Source organism: Plodia interpunctella, chromosome 2 (assembly GCF_027563975.2).
Source record: "Plodia interpunctella isolate USDA-ARS_2022_Savannah chromosome 2, ilPloInte3.2, whole genome shotgun sequence".
NCBI classification, from domain to species: Eukaryota; Metazoa; Arthropoda; class Insecta; order Lepidoptera; family Pyralidae; genus Plodia; species Plodia interpunctella.
Window position 1 is genome coordinate 9,081,983 of NC_071295.1, and position 27,997 is coordinate 9,109,979.

The following is a 27,997-nucleotide window of genomic DNA, read 5'->3' on the forward strand; positions in this document are numbered from 1 at the left end:
TTGTGTCAATATTACCACTCGTATATTCACATTTTCGTCTTATTTACAAATGTACAAGTTACAAAATCGGTTCAATATCTATACATTACAAATGAAGTAAAAATACTAGAGATCTTTCTGAATATAACAAAATTAATCACTGTACTTGCAACTACTTAGCTATTTGAAATAAACATAAAAGTTTTGAGAATTATGTGAATCATTACTCACAAATTTACTAACTTGTTCGTAAGTGAAGTAATTGTAATGCCAGCTCCACACTGTGTCGACTATGTACAAAAAACAAATAAGTTTAAATAAAAATAAGAATTACAGTTTACTAATTTATTGTGTTGCAAACATTGCAATAAAAAAAAGGTTTGAAATTTAGTTTCTTTGTCATAAAAATAAAATGAAGAATTGGATTATTTTCCAATCGAAAATTTTTTGCACATAATATATTGAAGATAGAACAGTCTTATACCATATAACTAATTATAATGAAACACATATAAACATCTAAATCTTTCATAAAATCCGAGGCACATTCAAATACGTATTATATAATACATTATTATATATACATCTTACTCTAATATGGCAGTACTGAGGTATGAACAATTTACAAGGAAACTTTAGGCACACACTTTATTTTTTTCGTGTGAAAATTGTAGCATTGTTGTTTTGATAAATATTAATTTAATATGCATTAGTATTAACATGCTTTTTTTTTACTTATCTTTATTTAATTATCATTTCGTGATTATTTTTTTAGTTTGTTATTCATAATATTATGACCGATTGTCATGTTAGAAATTATAACAATAATTTAAATATGTAGAATAACACGATTCCAGTATTGATATCATAACATGATGAGTTGTACAGTCAACCATATGTCAAATCACCCTGCAAATAACTGTGTGCAATGGTAATATGGGCGTAATTGTAATGTATTTGGGTAGGTTGATATGCTGTTGACTGTACACTGTGGTCTTTCCAAATGAAAACAGCTATATAAGTAGGGTTATACTTAAATACAAATTAAAATCTTACTCTAAATGGGATATTATCGATACATAATAATTTTAATAAAAGGTCTTAGTTGCCCACTTGCTATATATAGTTTAATTAATACATATAATAGCCATCAATGGGTCACACTTGTATGCTTATGCAAACAAAATTGATAAATAATCATAACAACATTTGTAGAAAACGTGACCAACAAAAAAACACAAAGTGTGTGCCTCAGTCGAAATAAATCTCTACAATACATACAATACATATCGATAAACACTTTATAAAAATCAGTCTCTTGTGGAACAACACTACGAAATCGGCAAACGTTCACGTCACTACACTTTCGTTCACAATAAGGCCTCATTCAGCTGTTCACTTTTATTGTCGTCTTTGGGTTGTCTTTTAGGGTTCCTTGGGAATGGTTTAGACGAATCTGGTGAGTTGCGTGTGGAAGTCCCGTAGGAATATCTGGAGTTGCGGCAGCGTTGGCCGGTCGTCCGGCGACATCGCCCAGCAGTACGCCATCACGGCAAATCTAGGCAAAAAAATAATAATATTAATACATATTTTTGCATGCATATATCTACGTTCGTTCGTTTCTTCGTCTTCTTCTTTGCGTGTCATTGGCAAATCTACAACTCTCTTCTATTGATCTATGTATTGTATGTAGGGTATTCGTATATAGGTACATATGCGTAAATATGCGTGCAACATCATATATTATCCTTGTTGGAATGTTGGAATTAATAGAATTAAATTTCATCTCATCATAGAAAGTTACTTTTAAAAATACTACTTACAATTCATCAGGGCAGTTCGCGGGCTGCTGCAATCTGTACCCGTCCCGCAAGTAAGCGGCGACTTCGAACGGGTCCACTTCCGCGTATGGCTGATGTGCAAGCGTCGTCAGCTCCCACAGCAACACTCCGAGAGCCCACACGTCCGCCGCTGGGCTGAACTGCCTCTTCGTCAGCGACTCCAAGGCCAGCCATTTGATTGGCCGATTCTCGTTGTCCCCAAGGCAGTGGTAATCCGCTGGGAAAAGATCCCTCGATAACGCATTGTCTGCGATCATCACTCTGAGGTTCTCGTCCACTCTGTTGACAATAAAGTAAATTTGTTAGTGTACATTACTTTGTCTATGGTAATAATTGAAACTGAATCGATATGGAAAACTTCAACTGTGTAGGACAAGTGGAAGGAGATGAAATATAACTTGCAAGATTTGATTACAGATAGGTGAAAATAAATAAAAGCTTGTAAAAAGGTCTAACATAATATGCCTTCCAGACGGACAGGTGAAACCTTGTATGTATAATACGAAAGAAAAAATATCAACTTACATGCAATTTCTCGCAGCTATGTCTTTATGTAATACGTGCTGTGAGTGAAGATACGCCAAGCCATCTAAGGCATGAAGGGCCATTCGGACCACGTGTTGTGTCGTCAATGGAGGGGGCGGGGCACCTCCAGCGGCCCCACCCAAACCAATTCCCCGGCAGGCCAAGAGGAACTGCTTTAGGTTTCTCCAGGTGGCGTTCCAAGGATACAATAGGAAGGGGGCAGTTTGGTCCTCGATGCTCACTCCAAGAACCGACAAAACTCGATCGTGGTGCAATCCATAAAGCATACAGCCCTCTTGGAGTAGTAATGATACCTAAAACAAAGAATAACATTAGGTCAAGACCGTATTTTTTTAATTTGATAATGTTACTGGTGGTATTTGAGAATATTCAAATTACCTGCACTTGAGATGCATGTTCAGCAACAGTTTTAACGAGCACTTCTTGCTCCCTTGCCTCCTCATCTGCATAAGTTCCTCTGTAAACCCTTCCAAAGGTTCCCTCCATGGCGACAGAGCGTAGTCTGACACGACACCTCTGTATCGTCAATTCAGCGATCCTCTGCTGCAGATCTCTCGCTCTCTCTTCTGCTGCAGCAGCCGGGAGAGAAGTCGGGCGACGGTAGCTGGTATAACTGGCGGCGGACTTGCAGGAAGAATCTGGTAAAAATGCGTGGGCATCTTGCTCGTCACTGCGAGCGCGACGGAGCTTCCTCGCTCGAGCGCGACAGGCCGCCGCAGCCACAGCTGCTAGCAGAAGCACGCCGCCAGCACAACCGGCTCCCGCGTAGAATATATCTGCTGATGTTGGTGCATGAGGAACGCTGTCAACTCTCACAGCAGGTCTTCTGGAGTCTTTAAGGCAGATTTTCTTTCTTCGGAAATGTAGCACAGTGGACGAGGACCCAGTGGACACGTTGAGGGATATTGTTACATCTACTTCGGCGGCAACCATATGGGTACAAGGCAGGTCAACCCGCCATGTCTGTGGCTCCGTAGGCACGAAACCTTCCCGTGAAATGTTTGGAGAAGGTGTGTGCATGGCTTCTGAATGCGACACTACGTCAACATGCAGCGTATATGGTAACTGTAACAAAAACATTGATTTGAAAAGTTTATTATGTGCTACCTACATTTAGAAAATCAGATCAGCAGTAAACTCTAGTCACGATAAAGTTTAGGAATGGCAAGCAATATTTTGATGTACAAAGCACGAGTTGCCCCTAGATGGTATGTGTGACTACAAACGTCTGTCAATGGGATCAAATGTCGAGTATCCACCATGAGAGCACGAATCTCGCTCCTTATAGGCCGAAGGAACGGCAGTGAGGCAAACCTCGGGCTTACTTGGTTACTAGGCACTATATCTTGCCGTATTTGCATAATCCAGTCAATAGATCTCTCAATATGTTTACTCAATACATTCCTTTATAAGGCTGGTGCAGTGATACGAATTTAAATTAAATTTAGTGTAATAACGTCCACGAGGTGTGAGTATGGTAGTGAGTGCAACCAAACTGATTGCAAGTTCAATTCATTGTAATTTGGAGGCTTCGTGTAATGTTGTCGTAATTACAGCACGTTAAATTTTACGATATGGTAATGGTGAGGCGGTAAGTATAATCATAGGGCGGTAACCACAAGTTAAACAAACAGAAACAGAATTCGCCGCGGGCCTTTGGCCATTGGAGTTCACAAACCGAGTAGGTGCGACAGTGAAGCCGCTAATTAAATATTATCACTAGCAGCGGTGAGTACAGACAATAGTAGTGCGATCGCTCATCGGCGCTAGTTAACCGGTTACCAAATATTTGCTGTAGTCAAAGGCGCCGCCGAGCAAATAAGGGTGAGGAGGGGAAGTCAGCAGGGGGGGCGATCTGATAGCGCCGGCCGGCACAAAGCAAGCCGAGATGATGATAAGGCCAGGGCGCGTGATCGCGAATGCGGTACTATTTACTTTTTAGAACCGCCAAGGGATAACTATTTTTTGTAGAAAACTTATCCCAGACAAATGTATTCAAATTACTTGTGTATGTTAAGAAGTTGCTTGTATGACTTGCAAATGTCGCTCTAAATAAGCAAATGTTTTATTGACAGGTTCGCTGAACTTGTTTGCGGTACGCCGTGTCACATTTGATGTTTCTCGCTCGGTATGTAAAGTAGCTGAGCGTTCGTTTGGAAATCCAAAATGACGAAACTTTGGGAGCGTCTCGTTTGAGATGCGGATAAAATAAATGAATGCACATAATATTTGGCCGGCGAACCAGGGACTAAAGCAAATAAACCTTATGTCGTGATCTTGCCAGACGTTGAAGCATTAGCATACGAGATAGATGAATTTGAATCATACATGCTTTAAAAGTAGTTAACATTGATCAAATATATAGTCTATATTCAATCGATAGTAGTTAGTTGGTTATGCTCGTTATCAATGAAAATCTAATCCGATTACATGTGATACAAGCTAATGAAAAACCTATTTAAAAAGGTATTTCTATATAAATAAACCAAAATATTTGTACTGGCTGACAATGAAAATAAATTAAATAAATTTCCGGCTAATCAATCAAACGTCAGAATGTAATCCCTCGGCAAACCGCTACCAGGCAAGATTAGTGACTGATATAGTTATCGTGTCTTACGGTTTATCTGACTCGGGACTGTGGCATTTCCATAAGAATGACTTGTTTGCCGGGCTCTGAGTAAACATCATGGAGCTACCAATCTAATAAAAAAAAACTGCCCCCTAAAATTATCATATCGAAGACATTACCGAAGATAGTTCAATAAGATAGAACACATTCCTAGCAGAGGTAGTTAGTTTATCAAATTTATCGATTCTAAGATGATTATTATCTGTTGTAACAGGATTGAAACTTGCTTTTTTCACAAATATTCCATTTCCATTTTCATGACTATCAATGAAGCCCTTATTGCCATTGAAGGAGGCGAGTTAATTGAGAGGATATGTATGAGTAACGTTCGTTACGGGCGTCTCGTCAAGCATCCGATTAGCATTCTGGTCAAACAAGTGTTTAACATAATGGCGCGATTGTTTCGACCAATCGATTGTTCAATTTAAACTCACATACTAGTTTAGACTTTCAAATTAGGAAGGTACATCAAGACTATTTTTTAAGTCAAGATAGAAATTTAAATACGCGTTGCATGTTTTATATGGCTACAAGAGAGAATTTATGATTAATAAAACAAACAATATAATACATAAATCGGACTAGTAACCACCTAAAGATTTTGACTACTCAACTTATGATTTTAAATGAAAAGTTTTAAAAGTTATATAAAAACTAAAACGACAGCTAATGATAAACAAAATGAAAAACTTATGCAAGATGCCACTCATAAATTTGAAAATGATCAAACTTACCGGTCTTCTAGTGAGACTCTGCCACGTGAAATGCAACTCCTCTATGGTGGCTGGTACAGGCACCACAAAGTTCAGGGCGTAGTAATTGATCTGACCATCTCTCACGTAGTAGAGTTCCGCTGTTAGACCTGGGAACAAACAAGCATCAAAGGTTAGTCGGTTAAACGTTAGACTCGTTCTCGGATTTCGCAATGTTATGTGCAATAAATAGGTCGTTAGAATTAATAGCTAAATTTATTAAATTAACTTTCTAATTTAAATTAATGAGAAACAATGGTGTGTTTTTTTATACATAAAGTTGTTTAAAATATCACACCAATTTTAACATAGATCTATTTATATTTTTTTCTTTAAAACCATTTTGTAGAATAAGAGCGTATGAGGAACAATCCAGTGATTGTTCCTCATTCACACACTTCTCATGGATTATATTCTATTAATTCTTTTGTGTGTTACCCGACGCCGTCCTGTCTAGCAGACACAGGAAAGTTTGACGTATCCCGTCAAAAATTGCAACCGATACCGCGATATTCAGGATCCGTTCGGCGGCATTCAGCAATCTTTGCTCACATCAATAACACAATATCAGGAAAAAAGTTCAATGCGCACGCGCACAATAACGCGGCGAGATCAAAGAACCGCACAAAGATGCCGCAACCCAACGCCTGCGCCACCTGTCCACAAATCATGGGAACCACAAAAACTTTGCTCAAGGCTGGATCAACGACATAAACGTCAAAGTATACCGGTCTTAATAAAGTGCCTATTTAAATCATTGAGGGCTGTAAATTAGAATCGGGTTAACAACATCGGTTGAAATCTCTCCGTTTTTACAAGACTTTTATTTCTTCTCATTTATCTAGTTTTCTATCTGTCTGTAATCTTTTTTAAATGGCAGAAATTATAAAACATTTCATCCAAGATACCAAGAAGACGCAATCTTACTAAATTATCAAACTAGAGACCATTTACTGAGAACTCATCAAGAATATTCACAATAACATCTCATCAAGAACTAGGGTGTCCTGTTACATTCTTTGAATAAGAGTAGGTACGTATTGGACAAAGTTGGCTGTCATGTGTCATAAAAATTGACCAACCTGTTCGAAATTAAAATTATTTAATTGACTACAATGACTAAGAAATCATATTAGAACATAATATAAAACAATAATTATTAAAAATAAAAGTGAAGACTGAAACAAAAACTAAAAAACAAACAATCAAAAAACATTTTAAAATATTGCTTTGGAAATTGTAGAAATAGCCAATACTTCAACAGATTCTTGTTTGGAAGTACTGACTGATGTTATAACACAAGTTGAAGATTAGAAAACAGTCCGAGAAAAAACAGTAATCCAAGCTCAAGATGAGACTGTTAAACCAAGTAATCTTATTCTCCGAAGTTACCATAAACAAGTTAGAATATTGCGACTGGCGCCCATAAATATGGTAACAGGATACTCGTTACTGTCGATCTCGCAGTTACATCGCTGTTATTAACACTATAATCGTAAAATATTAATGTTCTAAACATGTTTGTATAGGTGCCTATGGACACATGTAAATGAGGACGGGGTTCTAATAGGAAAGAAATTAAATAATGCAGCAAAATTGTCTGCAATAAGTACACAAAAATATTGATTTAAATTATTTTTTTTATCGCAAACGTTATTTTCTAAGAAAATGAACATAAATTTGAAACAGACATCTAGATGTTTGTAAACTAGGCGTGATTAATTCAGTATCGCCATTAAGTAATTTTTGTAGCTGATATTCCAAGACGCAACATTTTGAAATGCCATATCCAGTCCATTCGGATCACCGGAACGTGGACCTAATTAATATTTGTAATAATGTTAACCGCTGTTTGTTTATTTGGGACGTGATAACGATTAACAAGCAAGGTACAATAACGATATCGTTCCAATTTGCATATAGCGGGTTCATTGACAAAACATTGGCCTTTGAATAATTCATCGTTGAACTGTTAACTATTCAAATTAATTATACAAATCGCTTTAAACTTCCGGTTTAATATTTCACCGTTTCAAAATTTAACCGATTGTAAAAATAAAGATAATAACAGATAAAAATGTAACCCAAAACAAATTATATATAGTAGTAGCAGAACGATATACATCTAGATGAGGTACCATGAACATTTGAGCGGAGATAACAACAACTTCAATAAATTACTTCCAAGAAATCGAGCTCCCATCTGATTAGAAGTTGTAAAGAGTTCAAACACGGAAGGCAGCCGGCACGAAAATCATCTCTACGAATTTTGATGAGGCAATAAAGACGATGGGGAAAGATTCTGTTACATTCCCACTAATATATAAGTAAATAAGTGGTCGCAGGCGCAGGACGGCTACCGTGCGCGGCGCCTTTGAAGTTTGAAGTCGACGGGACGAAAGGCCACTTGATACGACAAATAACTAGAGATAACCGAGCCCGCCTACAACAGGCGCCCACTTTTTTGCTTACTCGAACTAATTTCTTAAGACACTCACAGCCCTTTCGAGTCTTATCGCAAATTCTTTTAAAATACCGCCCGTGTTAATAATACATTCTCATGTGAAGGGTATCGCGTCGCGAAATCGCATGTTCATTTTTACATTCGCACCTCCGAATAAATCTTTCATTACAAACCCCTATTTGTAAGGAATAAAATAGAGCGACGAACAATAGTCTGATATTTCGTATAGAAAGTCCCCCTTCAAGACGCTGAATGTAAGGATTTTAGGCACAACAGGCGCATTATTGTGGAATTATGCGGAGGCGTGCAAGAAAATGGAACAAAATGCAGAGGTGTCGGTGAATAAAGCGGAGTTATGCACTTCACCCGGACGAGGGTTCATATGGATAGCGCGGGGTGGAAATGTCATCGTTTATTATTTACATTACTTGCACTTCCCAACAAGTTCTATTAAATATAGAAAGTACGATGTATAATGAAATTACGGAATTCGTGTTTTGAAATGTCATGAAGTGTGTGAATAGTGGAAAATTAGAACCTACTCACCTCAGTTACGAGTTGAGTATGCGTATAATTGACAAGAGTAATTGATAAAGAAAGCTACAAGTAACCCTAGAGATAGTCGAGGCGACAGCAAGATAACGGATATTGATATTTTACATAAACAATAATCCAAACACAGTTACCGGGAAGTCGATAAATGAGTAACTGTTTAGCATTTTACAGCCTCACCACATCCCATAACGACGCGTGATAATGGTTATCATAAAATCGTACGATGTGTTAAGAATAGTATTGGATGCGTCGTAAAAAACTGTATTTAGGCAGTGCCTGTTGCAACGGCGACAGTTTTATAGGCTTTGCCCGGAAAACAGTGACATAATGACTAAAGCGGAGAACAGAACGACAGAGATGTCACAGTCGTTTCTAACTGATGATTTGATTGCTTCGAAATGTTACGAGGAAGCACAACTAAAGGCGTCAGTAACATTGCATACGGTCTGATGTTTTCTTTGTATGAATTTTTTGATAATTGGATTAAACAAACGATCTATCTGTAAGATAAAACCCCTTAAAAACAATTTTGATCAAAAAAACATACTAAATTACTATGTATCAGTATGTATTCACCACAACGTAGTTACGGTATAGTAATGATTGCCAAATTTGATCATCACTAATTATACATTACATTACAATAATTTCTTTACCAGTAAATTTTAGTTAAAAACAAGTTTATAAAATTGTTTTATTAAACTAATTGACGACCTCGGTGGCGCAGTGATAAAGTTCTTGCCTCTGAACTGACAGGTCCCGGGTTCGATCCCCGGTCGGGTCATAATGGAAAATGATCTTTTTCTGATTGGCCCGGGTTTTGGATATTTATCTATATATGTATTTGTTACAAAATATAGTATCGTTGAGTTAGTATCCCATGACACAAGTCTAGAACTTACTTTGGGGCTAGCACAATCTGTGTGATTTGTCCTAATATATTTATTTATTTAAACAAAATATCAAACATCATAACATCATACTTAACATGTATATTTATTGACATTGCTTTATTGTTTGATACGCCTAAATTCAAATTTACATTGCGCAGACGCAACACCTACAGAGACAGAATTAGCCGGCTGTAAATCGAAGACAGCTTCATCCTATTTGTCGTCTACTTTGTAAACAACATAAATATCCAATTGAAGTAAAAACATTTACATTTGCTTTCCATTTAAATGTTATTCACCCTGATATAAGCGTTATCAATTTGCCAATACGTTTTATTAAAGAACAGATACCCACACTGTTGATAACAGTAATTACTTATGTACTTATCTTAAGAAGAAGTTATCTGATGATGAGGAATAATTATTGTGAAGTATAAGAGCAAAATTAAACATGGTTTGGTTTGGTTTGCTCCCATAAAAGCATCATATTATCTAATTATTTACACAGCTGAACACAAAAATCGATCGGCTGATCGAAGCGTAGAATTGTGTAATAGCAAAAACTGCATACAGGTGTAGTCAGGTGTAAATGCGGCTTTCGGATTTACCACTCCGGAAGCGAGTAACACGATCCCATTGTCCGTCCGTCTGTCCAGAGAATAGGGGGCTTTGTTCCTAACAAGATTTGCCCTAGGGTCTAAAAGCCCAGGGAAATTAATGCGCCTGAAAAGAGCGAAGTGTGAAGATGTTGCCTTTGTTTTATCTTCCAAAATAGGATTATGCAAAGTGGATTTTGAAATACTTCGATAAAGTAAAAAACAGACATTAGAATAGAGACAACGCATTTCTTGAAACTGATGATCTCACCATCTTTTAAATTCCCCGAAATGGTATTTACAATTTTTGTAATATTTTAATGGTATGTCAGATCAGATATGAGGTATGTAGTTAGAAGAGAAGAGAGAGAGAGAGAGAGAGAGAGAGAGAAAAGAGTTTACCTACATTAAATATGTCACAAATGGTAGAGATAAAAATATTAATTTTTCATTTTGCCACTAGTAACTCTAACTAAAAGTGAAGTGAATTCAAGGGAGTGAAATATAATGATAATATTAGAACAGTGATTCATTCATAAATTAATTCATTTCATAAATATCCAATACAGCTAATATTGCATCAAGATAGGTTTTTAGACGCGGTATTTCTTGAAAGTTGGCAACAATCTGAGGAGACAGAGACAGTCGCTTAGGGAAGCAATTCATTACTAAAACAATTAAGCGATTTGGCTCAGAGTGGGAGGAGATAAAGTAGTTCTCTGGCTATTTACGAGGCACAGTCTCTTTTGTCACAGGCGCCAACTTGGGCTGCCGCAGATATTTTTAAATGGCTGTAATCTGTAGCATTGTCCATATGAGCACCATTTGGACATGCAAAATCTCAAGTGCCCGCAATAATTTCGGCGTCAAAGTAGCTTGTCTTCAACATTATAATGCATATGCAAACCATTTTATTTTGTTCCGGGGCTTCAATCCCTTTGGAACATCGGAATAAAAACTGTCATAATGTCACTCAGGAATGTGTAACCTCCTATTGGTGAAACTATTTAGCAATTTGGGTAACATAACACATAGACTTCAAACACTTCCTTTTTATGATATTAACGTAGATCACCGGAGAATTTTCCAAATTGTCACCAGCTTATACAGTGTTGTATGCAACGCTCAATATGCTAGCATTAAGTAATAAAGTACCACATAAACCAAGTTATATCACACAAACATTATATTAAACGGAGGTCTGAGCATACCCGCAAATAAAAATCAAGGTGCGTAAGCACTCGAGGGTGCGAGGGGAAAGGGCAACATCTCAGAGGATAATGTGCGTAATAATCGCCACCATCCCTCACACCACCCTCACATACCATACCATTACCTAACGCAGAATTTAATTACGGAACCATCCAATTACACGTGTGCAAACAAATTTATTAAATTAATTAACTCAAGCCTCTATTATGCTACAAAATTAGGACGGTCCGTGTGCAATATCACATTTTTATTCACCTCGGCTACCTTATCAGAAGAATAAATTTAATTAACATCTAAACGAGCGTGCATTATGTAACTTGTGCATTTCAAGCATATATCATCCAAATAAGGTGATTCTGATGCTATAAATTAATTAGTGCGATTTTATGTAAACTTTTATGTTGTACCTCAGGATACAGAAAATTCTCTGTATCCTCCCAACATAATTATAATAGCAGATGTGAAACTTTAATCTACAACAGTTGCATAACTTCACAACGATAGATGATTAATGTTAATGAAGTATTACTCAATGAGATGCCAATGACATTTTACCAAGGACATCTTCTATTTTATATAGAAAAAGTTAAAAATATCCCCGTGGCTCATTCGCGGTGATGAATGTAGCTTTTTGCCCGCGTGCCCGGGATCGACTCCCGACATCCCGGGCTAATCCCGCCGATTTACTGACACTTCGGAATCTTATTCCTACTTTTTGCACCCACAACCCACATGCTACATCTTAATTAGCTGCAACGGGACGGAAACATTATGTGACTGAACGAATTAACTGTGAACTATCGATTTAATTTGAAATGAAACTGAATTTACTTAATAAATTTAAACATAGCAATCAGTGAGCGCGTTAATAATGTTGTAACTAAAATAAACAAACGTAAGTGCGCTTCGACGAGCGATTTATTCAACGACATGCGCGTTGCCGATGTAAACATTTGCCACCTGTCGCTGAATTATATCGCGAATGTTATCGTTACAATAACGTTTTATGGAGCGGCGTGCACTATGAAAACAAACTCAGTAATTGTTGTGTTTACATACTGCGAAACGCTCGCAACAGAGCCGTCTCGAATTTATGACGTCATATGGGAGCAGGAAATTAACTTTGGAGTTGCCGAACAACAAGTAACTATCTAAGTTGCATTGAAATGAACACTTGAGTGGCCTCGCTTGCAATTCAGCAGAGATGAAATTTGAAACATGCCTCTTATGTCGAACGCCGGCATAACTCTGCCCAATCACGTCAGTTTGTAGCTCTAATCCGTTTGAAATGCTGTCAAACCATATTTGTCGTGATTGTTCAAGCTGCGGCTTTGCAGAACATTCGTGATGGAAGTGGCGCAGCGTCGTGGCAGCCCGGGGACCGCAATACCACAAATAGAGTGGACCGCTAGCGCTGCAGGAGCCGACCTAATAGCTCAACGAACCGCTCAGATTACCTCCCTCGTATGGCTTGGCAAACAACCTGTACCGCGGAACTCGAACAAAAAACGCTACCCATTTCACTCCGTAGCTCCGAGTGCCTTTGGGATGTGACAAACGACAGAGCCACGTAAACTTGAAAAAAAAAAAACAAAACACGACGCGTGAGTCGTGACGCGTTTGTAAATGCAGGATTATTCCCAACAACCCTCTACATGAGTTATTGTGTCTCGAGCTTAATCCAATAACCAAATCGACACACGTGCATGATAGGCACCAGATTCCACCGTCCCCAACCTTTCTCAACCTTATCTGACATAGTTATCAGAAATCCTTCGACAGAGGTTATCATACGGTACTGTAGAATATTCGGAATATTCGGTCGCTGTAATAATCGACTCCTTATCAAACCAGCGATACGAGATTTGTTTTAGTTCATTTTTATCTACGAACGATAAGCATTATTACGAATTATCGTCAAAGCTACTGGATTTATATAACCGTGTTCTGGGAAACGAGCCAGCAGAGACAGATGTGCAAACACGCACCATTCCTGAAAACTCCCATGGCCTGTGTCAGTGCAATTCAAATACAAATTGTATGCCAAGTAGAGGTGTCCAGTGACAAAACATACGAACACGCTTGTCAAATAACGCTCACCAAATATTATCCGACCGCCACACTGTATTATGTGGATTTGTACCAACATAAGTTGGGGACAGAAGCAGGGAAGGTATGTTTGCTTTGGAACTTAAGAAGGCCGTACTAGGAAAATATATTAGAACATATCGGGTGTATTCTGTCACCTCACACTTGAAATTAAAAATACAGGAACAATGCCGAGTTGAGCGCTGAAAAATGGTCCGTTGGGTGAATATTTCAAGTTTGAAAAGAGCAGTTTGTGAAGAGCTCTCGAGGGCTCTCGGCGCGAGCGACGGCAGCGTGCTTAAACTGCACTGTTTACACCTCACCAACAAACGGTATGAATCTCATGAAAATAAAAAGGCGTGCTGACGTCGTTAGAGTTCAGACGCCGGATAAATTAGAACCCATCGAGATCGCGAGCGCAGACGAGGATAATCCAGTTGGCAACCGTTCAAGAAGTAATTTACACACGTCGCATGCGAGGCTGCGATGGAAATCATAAAAATTTTAACCATCGCCTGTAAAGTAAACAATGGGCAAAAAGAAAAAGATTTAAATGGGCGGCGCGGCCCGAGGGTGCACCGCTGTGCACTCGTCTTATTTTCAACTCTTGTACATTAAAAGTATGAAATTTATAAAATAACACAGAGAACGTTCGAGTCGCGCCAACAATTATTATAATTTTTGAAATATAAAATAACACTATGGGAGTTAGTTATTAAAGTAATATTTTACGATAAACATGGATGTAATAATTTACGTAAAGAATACATTTAGTCGTATAAAAAAGTCAGTAGAATAAAGCAGATGGATGAAAGTAGCAGACGTCTAGTGAACTAGACGAAATGATATCGTCGAAAGATAAATTATAATTAGATCGAAGTAATTACACGGCTTTCCAAAGCGTCAGCAGCGGTTTCCGCGCCACACAATGCGCCGACGCGTCAGATTCGACGCGCAGCTAACAAGCCGTGGTGATGCTCAGTAGACCACGGCGAGATTACCTAACAAGCAATGAACCGTAGTTAAATGACTATTCCTTACCACTGTTACCACTAAACTCTAAAATTTAAAGCGAGATATAAAATTGCCAATATTTTTTTACTTATCTACTCAACCATTAAGAGATACGTCCAGTATAGAAAATAGTTATAAAGTATGTGTATATATTTTTCATTCAGAAAAAAAGCTAGAAGAAAAGAGATCGAAGACGGTTAAAAAATATTTCTTACTTCTTTACCTTTTCTTATACATATTTTGTATTTGATTCACGAAAAATCATTTTCGACGTACGTGCAACTAATATCCCTTGTTTACTTATCATAACTTTAATGTGGGAATATTCAAAAGAGCATGTGATTTGAATCGAATAACAAACACAACAAATTCAATTAATATCCCAGCAACCGTCTCTGGATAACATCTGTTTTGAATATAAAATACGGCAACAAGAAACAACGTCCCTTGTTTAAAACCCCAATAAAAATGAGACCCGCACAACAGACGCCAACAAAAAAGGTCCCAAAAAAGTCAACACGTACACGGTGATCTCAAATTTTGATCTAACGACCCTGAAGGATCCATTGTTATTAATAACCGATGTCTAAATAAATATACGACGGACATGAAAATATTGAACGTAAAAAAGAATGAGAAGTTTTTCGATAAATACAAGACATTTATTAACACGGACCAGTGGATCTTGATAAAAACAAACATGGCTGTGGGCGCGGGCATAAACACGGAGTTTATCGTGGGAGGCTGTCACAACACGCGCCCATTGGGCTGCGCTGACGCATCGGTGAAAGCTGAGGAGACACCCTCAACGACATATGAGATGATGTTATCGCTTCAAACATTCGTGGCCTACGCATGCCGCCTAATAATATTCTAATACGATAATGCTGATACGGCTATCAGTGAAGTTACGATAGATTCCACGATTATAAATTAACGACCAAATATATTAGTCTTTATTTTAGTAGAAGGATCTAAAACATCAAAATCAAACAATGCAGTAAAAATAAAAAAAAATTAACAGATAAATATCTAAGATGAGAAAACCACAGCGAGCCTATAAACCTGGTAAAAAACGATTCAAACCTAACAAGGTACTAATATGGTGGAAAGCGGCGCAGCGCGTTTACCAACAAAGCAAAATAACAAAAGAACAGGTCGTGATACCCATCGGATCAATCATCGAGAGAGAGCCGAAATGGATCGCCCGAGCGCCTCGGAATACCAGTCTACCAATTGCCTACAATCTGTCCAAGTCACCTTCACTCCGTATTCCATTTCAATTCTCCCAAGGGAATGAATACTTAACAAGCCTCATTTATTCCTCAAAATGAGGCTGTTATACAAACATCGCGTCGTGTCCGATGGATCTCGAAATGCAGGTGATTTACCTTAGGTGGCGGTGAAGCGAGATGGCGAGATACGAGCTTTACGAACAACAATGGCTCATTAGGAGCCCAATATAATTCTGCGAAATTCTTTACTACCGTACATGTAGAGTCAGTCGACGACCTACCTACAAAGACGCTGCATTTTAATTAACATTTTTAACCAAGAATTATGGATGAGTTAATTGATATTATGAGATGGGAACCTCAAACGAGAGGGGAGTCATCGCTGGAGATATAACCATGACTTTATAATAACAGCATGTGGTGTCTATAAATCAGAATTACCATCCTAACAAGATAGCTACGAGGTTCGGTGTCGGTTGATTTTGGATCAAAAACAAACAGGAACTCGGCCACGCCTATCGCCTTTTTACGGACCCTCCTCGGGCCAAACCTAAGAATTATTCCACCTGGTAGCTGCCCATTACAATTAGATTCCACTTCTTACGAAGTAGCTACCGGTTCCCTAAGATAAAGTACAAATCGCACGACACGGAAACATTTTTTTTATTTTAATGCTGTTAAATCTCCTAAGTCACGACAACGTGAGGTAAGAAGTAAAAATAAATATGGCCCTCGCCATGCGATTTCAACCTACGATCAGTTAAAACGGTAGTGTACGAAAAATAAACGTAGACTGGCGAAAACAAAAAGCTAATGAGCGGCTACCGAATAAAATATACCAGTGGCTTTAAATGAAAGGAAAAAATAGAGTACGAATTGTTGCAAACAAAAAGGATCTTAGCTAAACTCATTAATGTGGCAGGGTGCATAGTGGCCCTCTTAATGAATTATCTGATGCTCTGAAGCCGATCCCAATGTACTCCATGCAAAACCGCACATCTGTAATTTAACTTTGCGGGACAATGCCTAAAGGAATAACCATATAGACACTCTGAATTAGCATACAGTCAATATTAATCTTTCGCACGACTCCGCTACACTCGCGAGAAACGTGCAAATAAAAACACAAAGCAGTAAAAGAGTAAAGTAAACATTTCCATTTGGTATATTCTCGTAAAGATTTCCGAGTTGGAATTGAATTTGCATTCGCAAAAAGGAGTGTGCAATGCGCAGGGCTTGCTTGCAGCGCCCACACCTCGCAGCTTGCATTCCACTTTATTACACGTCTCCACCAGGCGCCGAGGCGACACGTTTTATTTTCTCTACATCGACCAACCTCCCTAGAATTTATAACAAACGTTATGAATAAACTTGAAAAGAAATTGCATCTCCATGTAAAACCTTATTGATTTTTATGGGGCATTATTCGCAAGGAATTTTATGTTTCGAATGTAGTCCGGTATAACTAAAAACGTGACTGCAGAGCACAATTGTGGATTCCCGTGATCACGACTGTCGTGAGATGTAATCTGGGGGCCGACAGTGGGCTATGCATGGTAATGTGGGCGCAGCGGGCCACATACCTGCTTCCGACCACGACATACTACCACCACAATTAACCTTACAACCCCACTCGCTTCGTTAAATTCTCATTTGTACGTGCTTACCGTATATATTTTTATGTAAAGGCACTGAATCTAAACACGAAGTTAATTTCAAGCCAATTAACATTTGATAAGCAAAACACGACAGCATCGCATTTTTAACAAAACATACGTCAAACAACAGCTAACGCAAACTGACAAGTTAATTGATGAAAACCGTTGTCGAGCCGAAGAAATGACTCGTGGCGACGCGAGCGGTACAGTAATCGCTTAAAAATCCCCACGCAGTCGTAACCAGTCAGTTACGAGCGGTTAAATAAACGAAGCCTCCCATTAATACCATTGGATACCGGGACCGTACGTTAACTCGCCCAAAAATAAAGTTAAACCCGATCTCATGACGTTTAATGTAGCAATACTGGAAATGAGTTACGATTCGACGCATATTTGAACGGTTTACGGAAAATCGTTTGAGACATTTCTCTAGAAGCTACGTTAGCTTAGCCAACCCACCTTTGGAAAGTAGTAATAATGACCTCTGCGAAGGCAAATATTAGTGCTTGCGCAGCTCCCGTCGGATTTAACCAATATTTGAACAGTACAAATGCTGCCCAAAAGTGTATTTTCTTATTCAACAACTTCCACCGTCCGACGCCCGTGAGGGTGTCACGATGTTTGCTCACCCAACGCTTCACATGAACACAAATATGGAGAAATTTCCACTCGAGCGTCAGCATCGAAATAACGATATTAACATCAACCAACTCTCATCAACCATCGACCAAGCATCTGTGACAACCACAATCAAAACCAATCTAGCCAGTTGAGATTATTCGTTAAAAATTATTTATGGACTCCACCACGAAAAGTATGGGCTCACTCGTAATCTGTACATTATGGTATTTGATTGTAGTTAACAAGAGAGTGTGGTAAGTTTGTATTTTATTTATTCATTTACTTGTGTAAAAGATCTTAATGAGTATAAATGTATTCTGTTTTCGGCACAACTATTTTTGTGTGTGTGCTTCATAAAATATATTGATGTCCAAATGTAAATTTAGGAGCATGCGGTCCCGAGACACCGCAGGAGGCCAGGGCCTGCGCTCCATGACTCGACCCATCTCAACTCCATGCTGCGAAACATACGAATTCACTTTGAATATATACTGACTTAGATCCCAAATCAATCTACGTCCTCCATAGAGGTTTTGACAATAGTTTGAAACCAAATCTTAATAAACACGGGGCCACACGCGCTTGAATAAACAAACCCCAGGGTACTCATAATGCACATCCTGAAGTAAACATTCAATGGCATGGCACTATCTTCGCTAATTCCCGCTGAGCACTGCTATGGTGGTCTACTAGTAGATAAAGGAAATGTCCAAAAAAAAAAAAACAAAGTAACATGTCAATCGTCACAAACAGATAAACGGTAATGCATTTTGCATTTCTGGTGACTTAGGATATTCTTCCTAATGCTTAAACTAATAAACGATAAGATAAAGTTCGAAAAGGTTCGAACATAAAATATGTAAATGCCATAAAAATTTGGAATGACGAATGCCTTTTGAATTTAAACAATTTCCAGAATATGATTTATGTGACAACACCTCAAATCAAAAACATGGTGGCTTAAATTAGCAGTAAACTTCGGCAGACGCACATAAATTCAGAGACACTTGGTACGCCATCGACTATAAAATGTCATTGGGCATTCGTCAATCTTACGGGGGCCAATAAAATGCTATTATTTAGGAGCTCATAACCGCTAAGATTTAGTGGTCGTAAACAAAAGGTGAGTTGACCGCATCCTTCAAGAAACTTCTTTGTCCGTAGCTAGAGTAAGTCGAGTGGGAAGGGTTTAATCTCCGACTGGATCCTCGTTTAGACGCACATGATGGATATGTTCGAGTACGGCCATATCCGGTGCAAGCAAATTTAACTCCGAATAGCCTTGTTTATTCAGGGGTGCAGTGAACCATTAAAATACCATCCAGGCGTAACAACGTCGACCGCGTTAAATTCTTCAATACTATCAGAATGCTTTACTTTAATTGCTTTCTTATGAACCCATAAAATTGAAAGTGCCTGTTCAATATTTACAGGTTCGCATTTAACTTCGGCGATATTAAACTTTAACAATAAACCAATCAACTTAACCTTACGCGTATCGGGTAACATTCAAAACCATACAAAATTTTAATGTTTATTCACTTGAAACATTTTATAATGTTAAAATAGGTTCCCCTTTTTGGTATCGATTATTTTAAATTATATCTACCTACGCTCATATACGACAATGGCCCTCGTGGCAAAAAAGTTAAGTATTGTCGCGACCCTATTGATTAATTTGTTTCGCCATTAGAATTCTCTTCACGGCCACCAAAAATGTCCCACTGGAGAACATCGCAGCCGAAATTCGGGACATTATTTATGGTACGCCATTCTCTTCAAAGGACTGTATGATTTACAACCAGCTGCACAAAAGCCACTACTTTATTATGACGTGCTGGCCCGTGCATTGTGCCAGAATATTTTATTCGTTCGATTGTGTGCCATGTTTGTTTATTTTTCGTCCTTCCCCGTAAATACTGTATTGTCACAAAACTTCAATACAATTTGACTGTAGCCATATTTCACGGTCCCTAATTATGGAGCCGGATTTAGAAGTGTTTTGCCAACATGACATAATTTGTATAGAAAACATAAACAGGCACAAAGCCAGTTAAGGTATGATTATAATAATGAAATCTTACTACAAGAATTGAAAAAGTAAACGTGATAAGTACTTCGATCTGAGAAACTGGTTGAAGTTATCGATATGTTAACCAGTGGAAGAATGGTGTTTCATAATGATAGTGGTTGCATGTTTAGAACTGATTAGTACCAGGTTGTAACTAAGTAGCAACGCACACACGCAGAGCGAGGTAACTGTGGCACAGCGTGCTCTGACGCCAAAGTTGTTTGCGTAGGGTGCGCTACCGTGCCGTGTGTGGTCCTGTACATATTGGGAAGTTAAATATCGATCATGTATAACATCACCTTTCACATGACACAATAAACCCAAAAGCACTCCGTGAACCCTTTCGAACAACTCTGCAACTGTCATACTTAAACGGAAACGACGTGTGAAACTTTAGCATCTTTATGTTCGTGAGCAGTGCCTCTAAGTGCATTTAACAATTTAGATAATGGCTCACAAGTGCGAAAGCGCTGCTCGCTTAGAACATTACCGGGCTTTTAGCACACAGTAGTTCTCTCTGTAACGACTTTGATTCACATACAATGGTTTATTACGAGCATTTATTCTGGAACGTGGTCGCGTGTCGTTTCCCATCCGCCTATTCAATTACGCGGCGCGCTAAACTAAATTGACGCTGCATCATCCTTAATGGTCTATCTGAGCTTTGAATAAACAGAGAAAATAAAATAGTGGTCGTGTGGCGGCACAACAGGAGTTCTAATAATATGGTTAGCGATGTCACAAAAGATGATTTTCATGAATTATTAAAGGGATTAGACGCAGGAGTGAGATTAGACTCAGATATGGCATTTATAGAATTCAAAACAACATTTACTTTAATGAGAAACAAAACAAAGTTGTAATGTCATTAGCAGCAAACGTTCGCGTGTGTCAGTGGCTATTTCGGTTTAGGCGCATTCCTCTGTACCATCTATCATGGTCGGAGCTGTCAAGGTTTAAACTGGGCTCAAACTGGGTCTGTCTAACTGAATCGTCACCGGTGGCAGATGACGGACGATCATGACGGCCCGTCTGCGTCAGTCTTGTCGGTGATGTTAGGGCTCTGCTCTGACCCGACGACCGCAGACGTGATTTAACTTAGATGGGGTCACATTTTATTCGACTTTACGTTATATTCATGTGACTAGCCTCTTAGTCAATAATTTATTATTTATCATTCTGTGAGTTCAGGATTACTTTATTGTGCAGTTCTATTAAAATTAGTAAAAATAAAAAAAACTCATGTGGCGCTTATATAAAGCATGCGATAGATGCGCGCGCGTAAACGTCTAACATATAGATGCTTTTTGTCGCGCTGACATCTCCATCCATTCGGGCAAATTGCCACGGAACCGTCCGGACAAAACCCCGGGCGAGGTGTGATTGAACGGCGAAGGCCCGCGGCCATTATTTCGAATATTCCAAACTATCGATCACGGAGAAAAGCAATTTTAAAATGCTGGTTGATCTTGCCTTCACGCTCCGCGCTATACTTGATGTATGATCTACGAGTACATGTTTAGTTTCCCGCCTCATGCATCAAAATTTTTCATTGTCAATAAAGACGTTTGTCTTGCAAAGATTTATGATTACAACAGTAAAATCTTTACACGAACGATTTCCTAAAAGACGTTATCCGTGAATCAATTAGTCCTGCCTTTGGTTGACTCTTTGGGCGTCGGTTTCGCGTTATTTATAAAAGATCTATTTATTCAGCCGCGGGGTGACCTGGATACACTGCCAAGCCATCGCGACATTGTAAACCGTTGGATATGTTTGTTTTGTTCTGTCCATGTGTAGCTACAGCAGACTCATCTACACAATTTAAACGTCAAATTGTTTTACTAATGTTTTATGGGGTATGGTTAATTCTGGATGCCATGCGATATTAATCGTCGTCGTGCATTCCGAAATAAGAATAATCAACGCAGTTAATTGCCTTTTCCTTTTGCTTCATCTGGGAATCAGGGAGTTTATAATTCATATAAAAAACCACAAAGAAGTCTAGCTTTACTACGATAATAAGTAATAAGCTCATGAAACTTTTATAGTCATATCATAAATGTAACAGCAAAAAGTCTTGAGCAGTTTATACTCTCACGTCGCCTAATATGGTGAGAACATGAGAGCAGAAAAACTGGTCACCGGACACCTTTAAACTATCAAGGGAAGGGTTTTAAATTTCTATTCCTATCGACGGCCGATCTCAACCTGTTGTGGGTTGACTGATTGCTTTACAGAGATGACAATGCCCGTTGTATGGTACCCGTATATCGTTAGCTATTGTTACCTGGAGAAAAAAGATAAGTTACCTTCGGAGAAGTCGCAGAAGGTTAATTTATCAATCTTGTCAGATAAAGATTTTGCAGATCAAGAAAAAAATAGTGTTGATTGTAAATCATAATTAAAGTGTCGCAAATTCTGTGAATTACAATTAGTACAATATAAATAACATTTATACCAAACAGATTTAATAAACCAGTTGTTTAATATTATGTTTATATGCGTTATTGTATGTGTATGTCGTCCTTTAATAGCTCTAGAACGATATAAGAATAGATAGAGATAACAAATAAGATTTATGCAACCGACGGCAATTCGCCGAAATGAAACATTAAAATTCAAGGTAGGTACACTGATTGTATCAATTGAAATACATCACAAATGACAGATAGAGGATATAAGCCATAAAACTGCTCGAGCTGCAGAGTCTACGAGGACAGTGATCGAACAAAATAGGATTGCGAGATTTCCAAATTTATCAAAATGTGCGACACTGTTTTCTCTTCTTGGTCATCTTTATGGTTATGTACGATACATAATTATAAATTGTTGAATAATGAAAAGTTCTTTTGGTAAATTAATGAATCTTATAAATTTATGAATGAAGTAATACATTCATGAATAACATTTTAATTCCCTTATTCGAAATTGACACCGAACGCATAGGGCTTTTAGCCAGGGCAGAATAGCTTCGATACTCTGCATCTGCTTAATTGGGAGTAACGAGTTGCATATTCATGTAACTTGCATAACGTTGCTACGTCGCCTCGGGCCGTGCACTAATTCTATTTGTGCGTTTGTCTGTTCCCGTGAGTGCTTTGAGCTTACACTGGATTTAAACTGGAGTACGAATTTAGAAACATATGTACCAATATTGTAACGAAAAGTTACGCCAAAGTGACACTCATGGACAGAAAACCGTCAGAATAATCAAAAACATTTCCATCTAAATAGAATATAAATAAATTCGTCAGCAATTCCACCCTAACAATTAATCAAACAAAATTCAGAAGATACCCAGATTTTAATTAACCCGGTTTTATTCGTATCACGGTCTGGCTAAGCCGCACCTGCAGTGAGTGACATATCACACCCCCACGGATTAAAAACTCAGCTCTTAACCCGCCGTCCGTGAAATTAAATTTATTTAGGGCCCACTCCACATCACGCAGCGTGTCAACGGTATTTACAGAGAGAATAGTTCAGCCCATATTTATATAACGCCGTCGCTCTGTTTATTGAAATATTTCATTGTTAATTCTCTCAGCGACTTCTCCTATAGGGGAAGCTATGAATGCAACACTAATAACATTTATTAAAATAACAATATCTATTCCGGACGTGTCATTATTCCGGCTGTACCTGATTGTAGAAAAAATAAGATGACGAGCCGGAAAGTATAAGCTATGGCAAGAGGTGATTTACACGTACATGAACGTGTCTCTGATATAATGTTGGGATAGGTCTACAAAAACAATGTCTCCAGATAGGGGCTTAAAAAGCCGGAAAGGTAAATTTTGGGATCGCTGTAAACAATGAAATCGCAGAGCATAGCAAAAAATTTAGATATTGAGTCTTCGCTTGGTTAACCTACATCGTGCATTTATACTTGCGGATGGAAACTTAACAATTGCGTGATCGACTGATCGTTCAAGGGCCTCTTGGTAACCATGTGAAGAGGTTACCGTGTCTAGACGAAACCTTATACCGCGCTCATGATCGTGTTACGAAAGGTAATTTTTTATTTTCCCCACCCACCACAGCTCTAGCCAAGAAACCTTAGACATCTCTCAAAGATTAAATTTCGACGGATGCTGTGTTCCATCATTATTCTACTGACATAATAGTTCGGAGAAACTTCAACGAATAGTCACTGGACCGCAATCTGCCAAAACTTTAGATTGAACAAGTTAATTGGCGAAGCTACTCTATAGTTACAATGGTTATTCGATCGAAGGAACGGACCAGTTTCAATTCGATTTATTTCTTTCATTCCACCGCAAAGCTAACTTTTTACAGCAATTTAAGTTCTAACCACACTGTTTCTTTTAACTGTTAAATAATCATGTTCTGTTCTTGAATAAATCTGTTTCATCACATAATTATTTCAAGATATTCTTTGAGTTGCAAAACTTAAATCGGCATTGAATTTACCACCACTGTGAAAATCTGTAGTTTCTATCTGCGCTAGAAAATCAGCGTTATGTTGCACCCACTCGTTGTCGCCAGAACTGGTCTCAGAACAGGGAACAAAGCAAAATACCAATAACCAGATTGTAGTACGCCCTAAATAGCAAGCTCTAGGCGTATTGATTGGTTGTTGTTTGTTTTAGATTTTGAACTTATTATTTCGATGATTTCGAACTTGAAACAGAGTTTAAGTTATTTAACTTTGTCAGATGTTAGAATCAATTGCAATAAGTACCTATGTAGTTAAAGAATATAATTAGTTTCCTAATCGCATAATATTAGGCCACGAATTTCCATATTGGGTAGAATGAAGTGGTGATTATACCAGAACTCTATTTCCTTAATTCTTGATAGTTATTTATAATAAATAAAATTTCGCCTGACTCTTGCCTCTTATAGCGACCATGCCGTGTTAAGAATTGAGATGGGCGATAGTAGCGGAACATAAAGCATACTGTCGTCCGATACCGCCCCTGCGGCCGGCCGTGGCTTCGCAGCACCCGACGATATCTTGGATGCTTTATGAGGTACCAGGTAATTCTACTCCAGCTATCTCCAAATCTGGCTTCAAAAGAAAATATTATACGATGCGATGGCAGGAAATTCTTTCTGAAAATGCTCTATCCAGCTTATAAAGCTAAACGGTGTTTTATATGCTAGCTGATTAAACTATATCTTGCATATCTTAGCGATTGCACGTGGGTGTTTTAACCTAATCATGGAAACACAAAATAAATAAAAACGTTTTCGCCATTTGGGTCTGTAATGTGATATACCGCATAATGTATTCGATTTGCCGCGTTAAAATATACATTTTAGGCGTCAGTTTATTGGCTTCGTGTCCATAGCATGTCCATAAATGTCATCTGAAATAAATTATAGCGTACCCGCTGAGACGACCCATACAGAGATACCCGCACGATGGGAACACGTAACATTAAATGTTAAGATGTAAGATATGTTAATTTTTATGTTATTAAAGTTGACAGTAAATAATGTGCTTAATGGAAAATATTTAGATGCGTGTTTGTTTAAATTGAAATCCTAGGTAATTAAAAGCTTATTGGGAAGTATATTGACCAGGGTATCCTAATTTTATTGCATTTTCAACGAAGTACCGTTCTTCGGAATTGTACATTATTATTCTAATTTTTAAGCAAGAACAAAGGGCAGATGTTTTGTCGTTGACAATGATGGATTGCGGGCCGTATGCAGTGCGCTTAGGCACAATAGATTGGGACAAAAAAGACTATGTCGCTATAGATAGAGCTTCGGGTAAGCTTATTACCTGGCACGGGCCTTTCAAAAATGTCACTCCGTCTTCACACAAAGGAGAGGTGACGGGTACTCAGATTTTAGTTGTGACTTTCGTCTAATTAAGACGACAGGAATTATGTTTCTTGGTGATAAAAATTAAATTCCAGGCGATATACCTATCTTAGAAGGTAACGGTACTTTGTAACTCTTAATATGCTTGCAACTAATTTAACCGCCATTAATCGTTTAAAGGGATTGAGTTGAGTGTTAATAACTATGGTTAAGTAAACTTAAAAAAATGAAGTTTTATTTTGAACCTTGGACACAATCCCAGCACAACACAAATAGGTACAGGACTATTCCAAGAACAAAATTGTGGGTTTAAATAGGTACCTACCTACGTTGCGTGGCTTACAAATAATTCATATTAATGTCAATTGAACACATGCAAAAAGACACCTTTTGGAAGAATAGATTTTGTCACAGTAAAAATCTTTTTAAACCATATTGTCGGTGTAAATTATTTTGACACTTTGAATTGGCATGAAATCAATTTTCTAAGCTGAGATTGGATCTTATTGTAGCGAGAAAGCATTATCAAATCAACACGGATTACAGTTTTTAAATGCAGTACATTTTTAGATTACAATCTCAAATAGGTACCTATCCAAAGATTATCCTATATATATATATTGAGATTATAGACCTAAAAATAGTGTTCAAAAACTTACCTAGGTCATACCTTATTTATTTCAATTCGACATTTGGGTAGGTACCTAGGTAGGGATCCTAGCAAGTAGGTATGTATTTCTCTATAGGTCAAGTAGGTACCAGGTAGATATCATCGTAGCTTTCATGAACTAATTTTCATGAAATTTTTATTCAGTAAATTGGTATGATTGAAGTTATCAGTTCTTTGCTTGTTCCTTTGAAGAAAAGAGCTGTTTCCGGTAAATCTTCTAGTTGCGCCGCTTCTTTTTCACGTTCATTTAGGTACCTACCTATAAGTAGGTACCTACTTGTTTACACAATATAGGTGATTTACATAATACCTATAGGTGATCTAAATAAACCGAACTCTTAGTACCTCTACCTACTTAGGGTTCTCGGGGCACAGTCTGTCATAAAAGTAGGTGCCTACCTATCCTAATAGGTAGGTAGGCAGGTACTGGCTCAGTAACTAGGTATGGTAGATTACGACCTCTCGCATTAATTGGCGTTATCACCTCTAGACACTATCATATCGCTGCTGTTATCTAGATAGTGATTTTAGTAAAATGATCTAATTTAGGTACCTACATGTGTAGAACCTAAGTTTATTTTATATTATCCAATTGTATATAGGTATTACGTACAGTATAATACTTGATTGTATGGTTTTGGATTTAGAAAACACCTTATCAAATGGTAGGTACCCCTTCATTCTCTAGGGCAGTCAAGTCCTAAGTAGATCGAGAGATCTTGTTTCAATAACATAGACTAAAGACTTATAAAAAAAGAACTCAACTCAAAACTTACCTAGTAATCTCCATACTTCTTCACTACTCAGGTAAACATTCAAATGGGCCACGCAAAGCGGCATAAACAGTAATCCTAAAAGCCACTTCATGATTTTGCTCGAGTCCTCGTTTTCCAAGATTATAAACAAATTAACATCGGTTCAGTCCTGCACCACAACATTTGTATCACATTTTCAACCACCGTCCAACAAAATCAACGATGCTGACTTCTCGCCGACACAAGATTACACACAGAATTAAAACGTACAAATCCAAATAAATACACTAATTAATCGGTTATTACAAGAAAGTTTTGAATTTTATTCATGGACATATGTTACAATATAGATTTCGAGTAAAATTTTGTTTATAAACAGTCAGAATGTGAACGTTACTTCACGAAATCGCGCGACAGTACCTCCCGACAACACGTTTCACGTCAAACTGGTTGGTTGTTGCCGTGCCGTGCCGTATAGGTACACAACAACGCAACGCAAGTATAGATAGACAGTGATTGGCCAGCTGGTTATGAATGGTCCGCCTCGCACTCGATGTTGCTTGCTGCTGTAAGATTTGATTTAAAGGAATGACTTGCTACGAGATGGCGCTGT

General features: G+C 38.1%; 1 protein-coding gene across 1 annotated transcript; it reads right to left on the minus strand.

Annotated features, from left to right (window-relative positions):
* On the minus strand, nucleotides 1–27,881 carry LOC128678026 (tyrosine-protein kinase Drl-like). The gene is made up of 6 exons (XM_053759254.2): nucleotides 27,406–27,881; nucleotides 5,733–5,860; nucleotides 2,745–3,431; nucleotides 2,346–2,659; nucleotides 1,803–2,099; nucleotides 1–1,537 (listed from the first exon to the last, which is right to left on the minus strand). Exons 1-6 carry the CDS (start codon nucleotides 27,494–27,496, stop codon nucleotides 1,426–1,428), a joined length of 1,629 nt encoding a protein of 542 aa, XP_053615229.1. The 5' UTR covers nucleotides 27,497–27,881; the 3' UTR covers nucleotides 1–1,425.
* Between the last annotated feature and the right edge of the window lie 116 nt (nucleotides 27,882–27,997).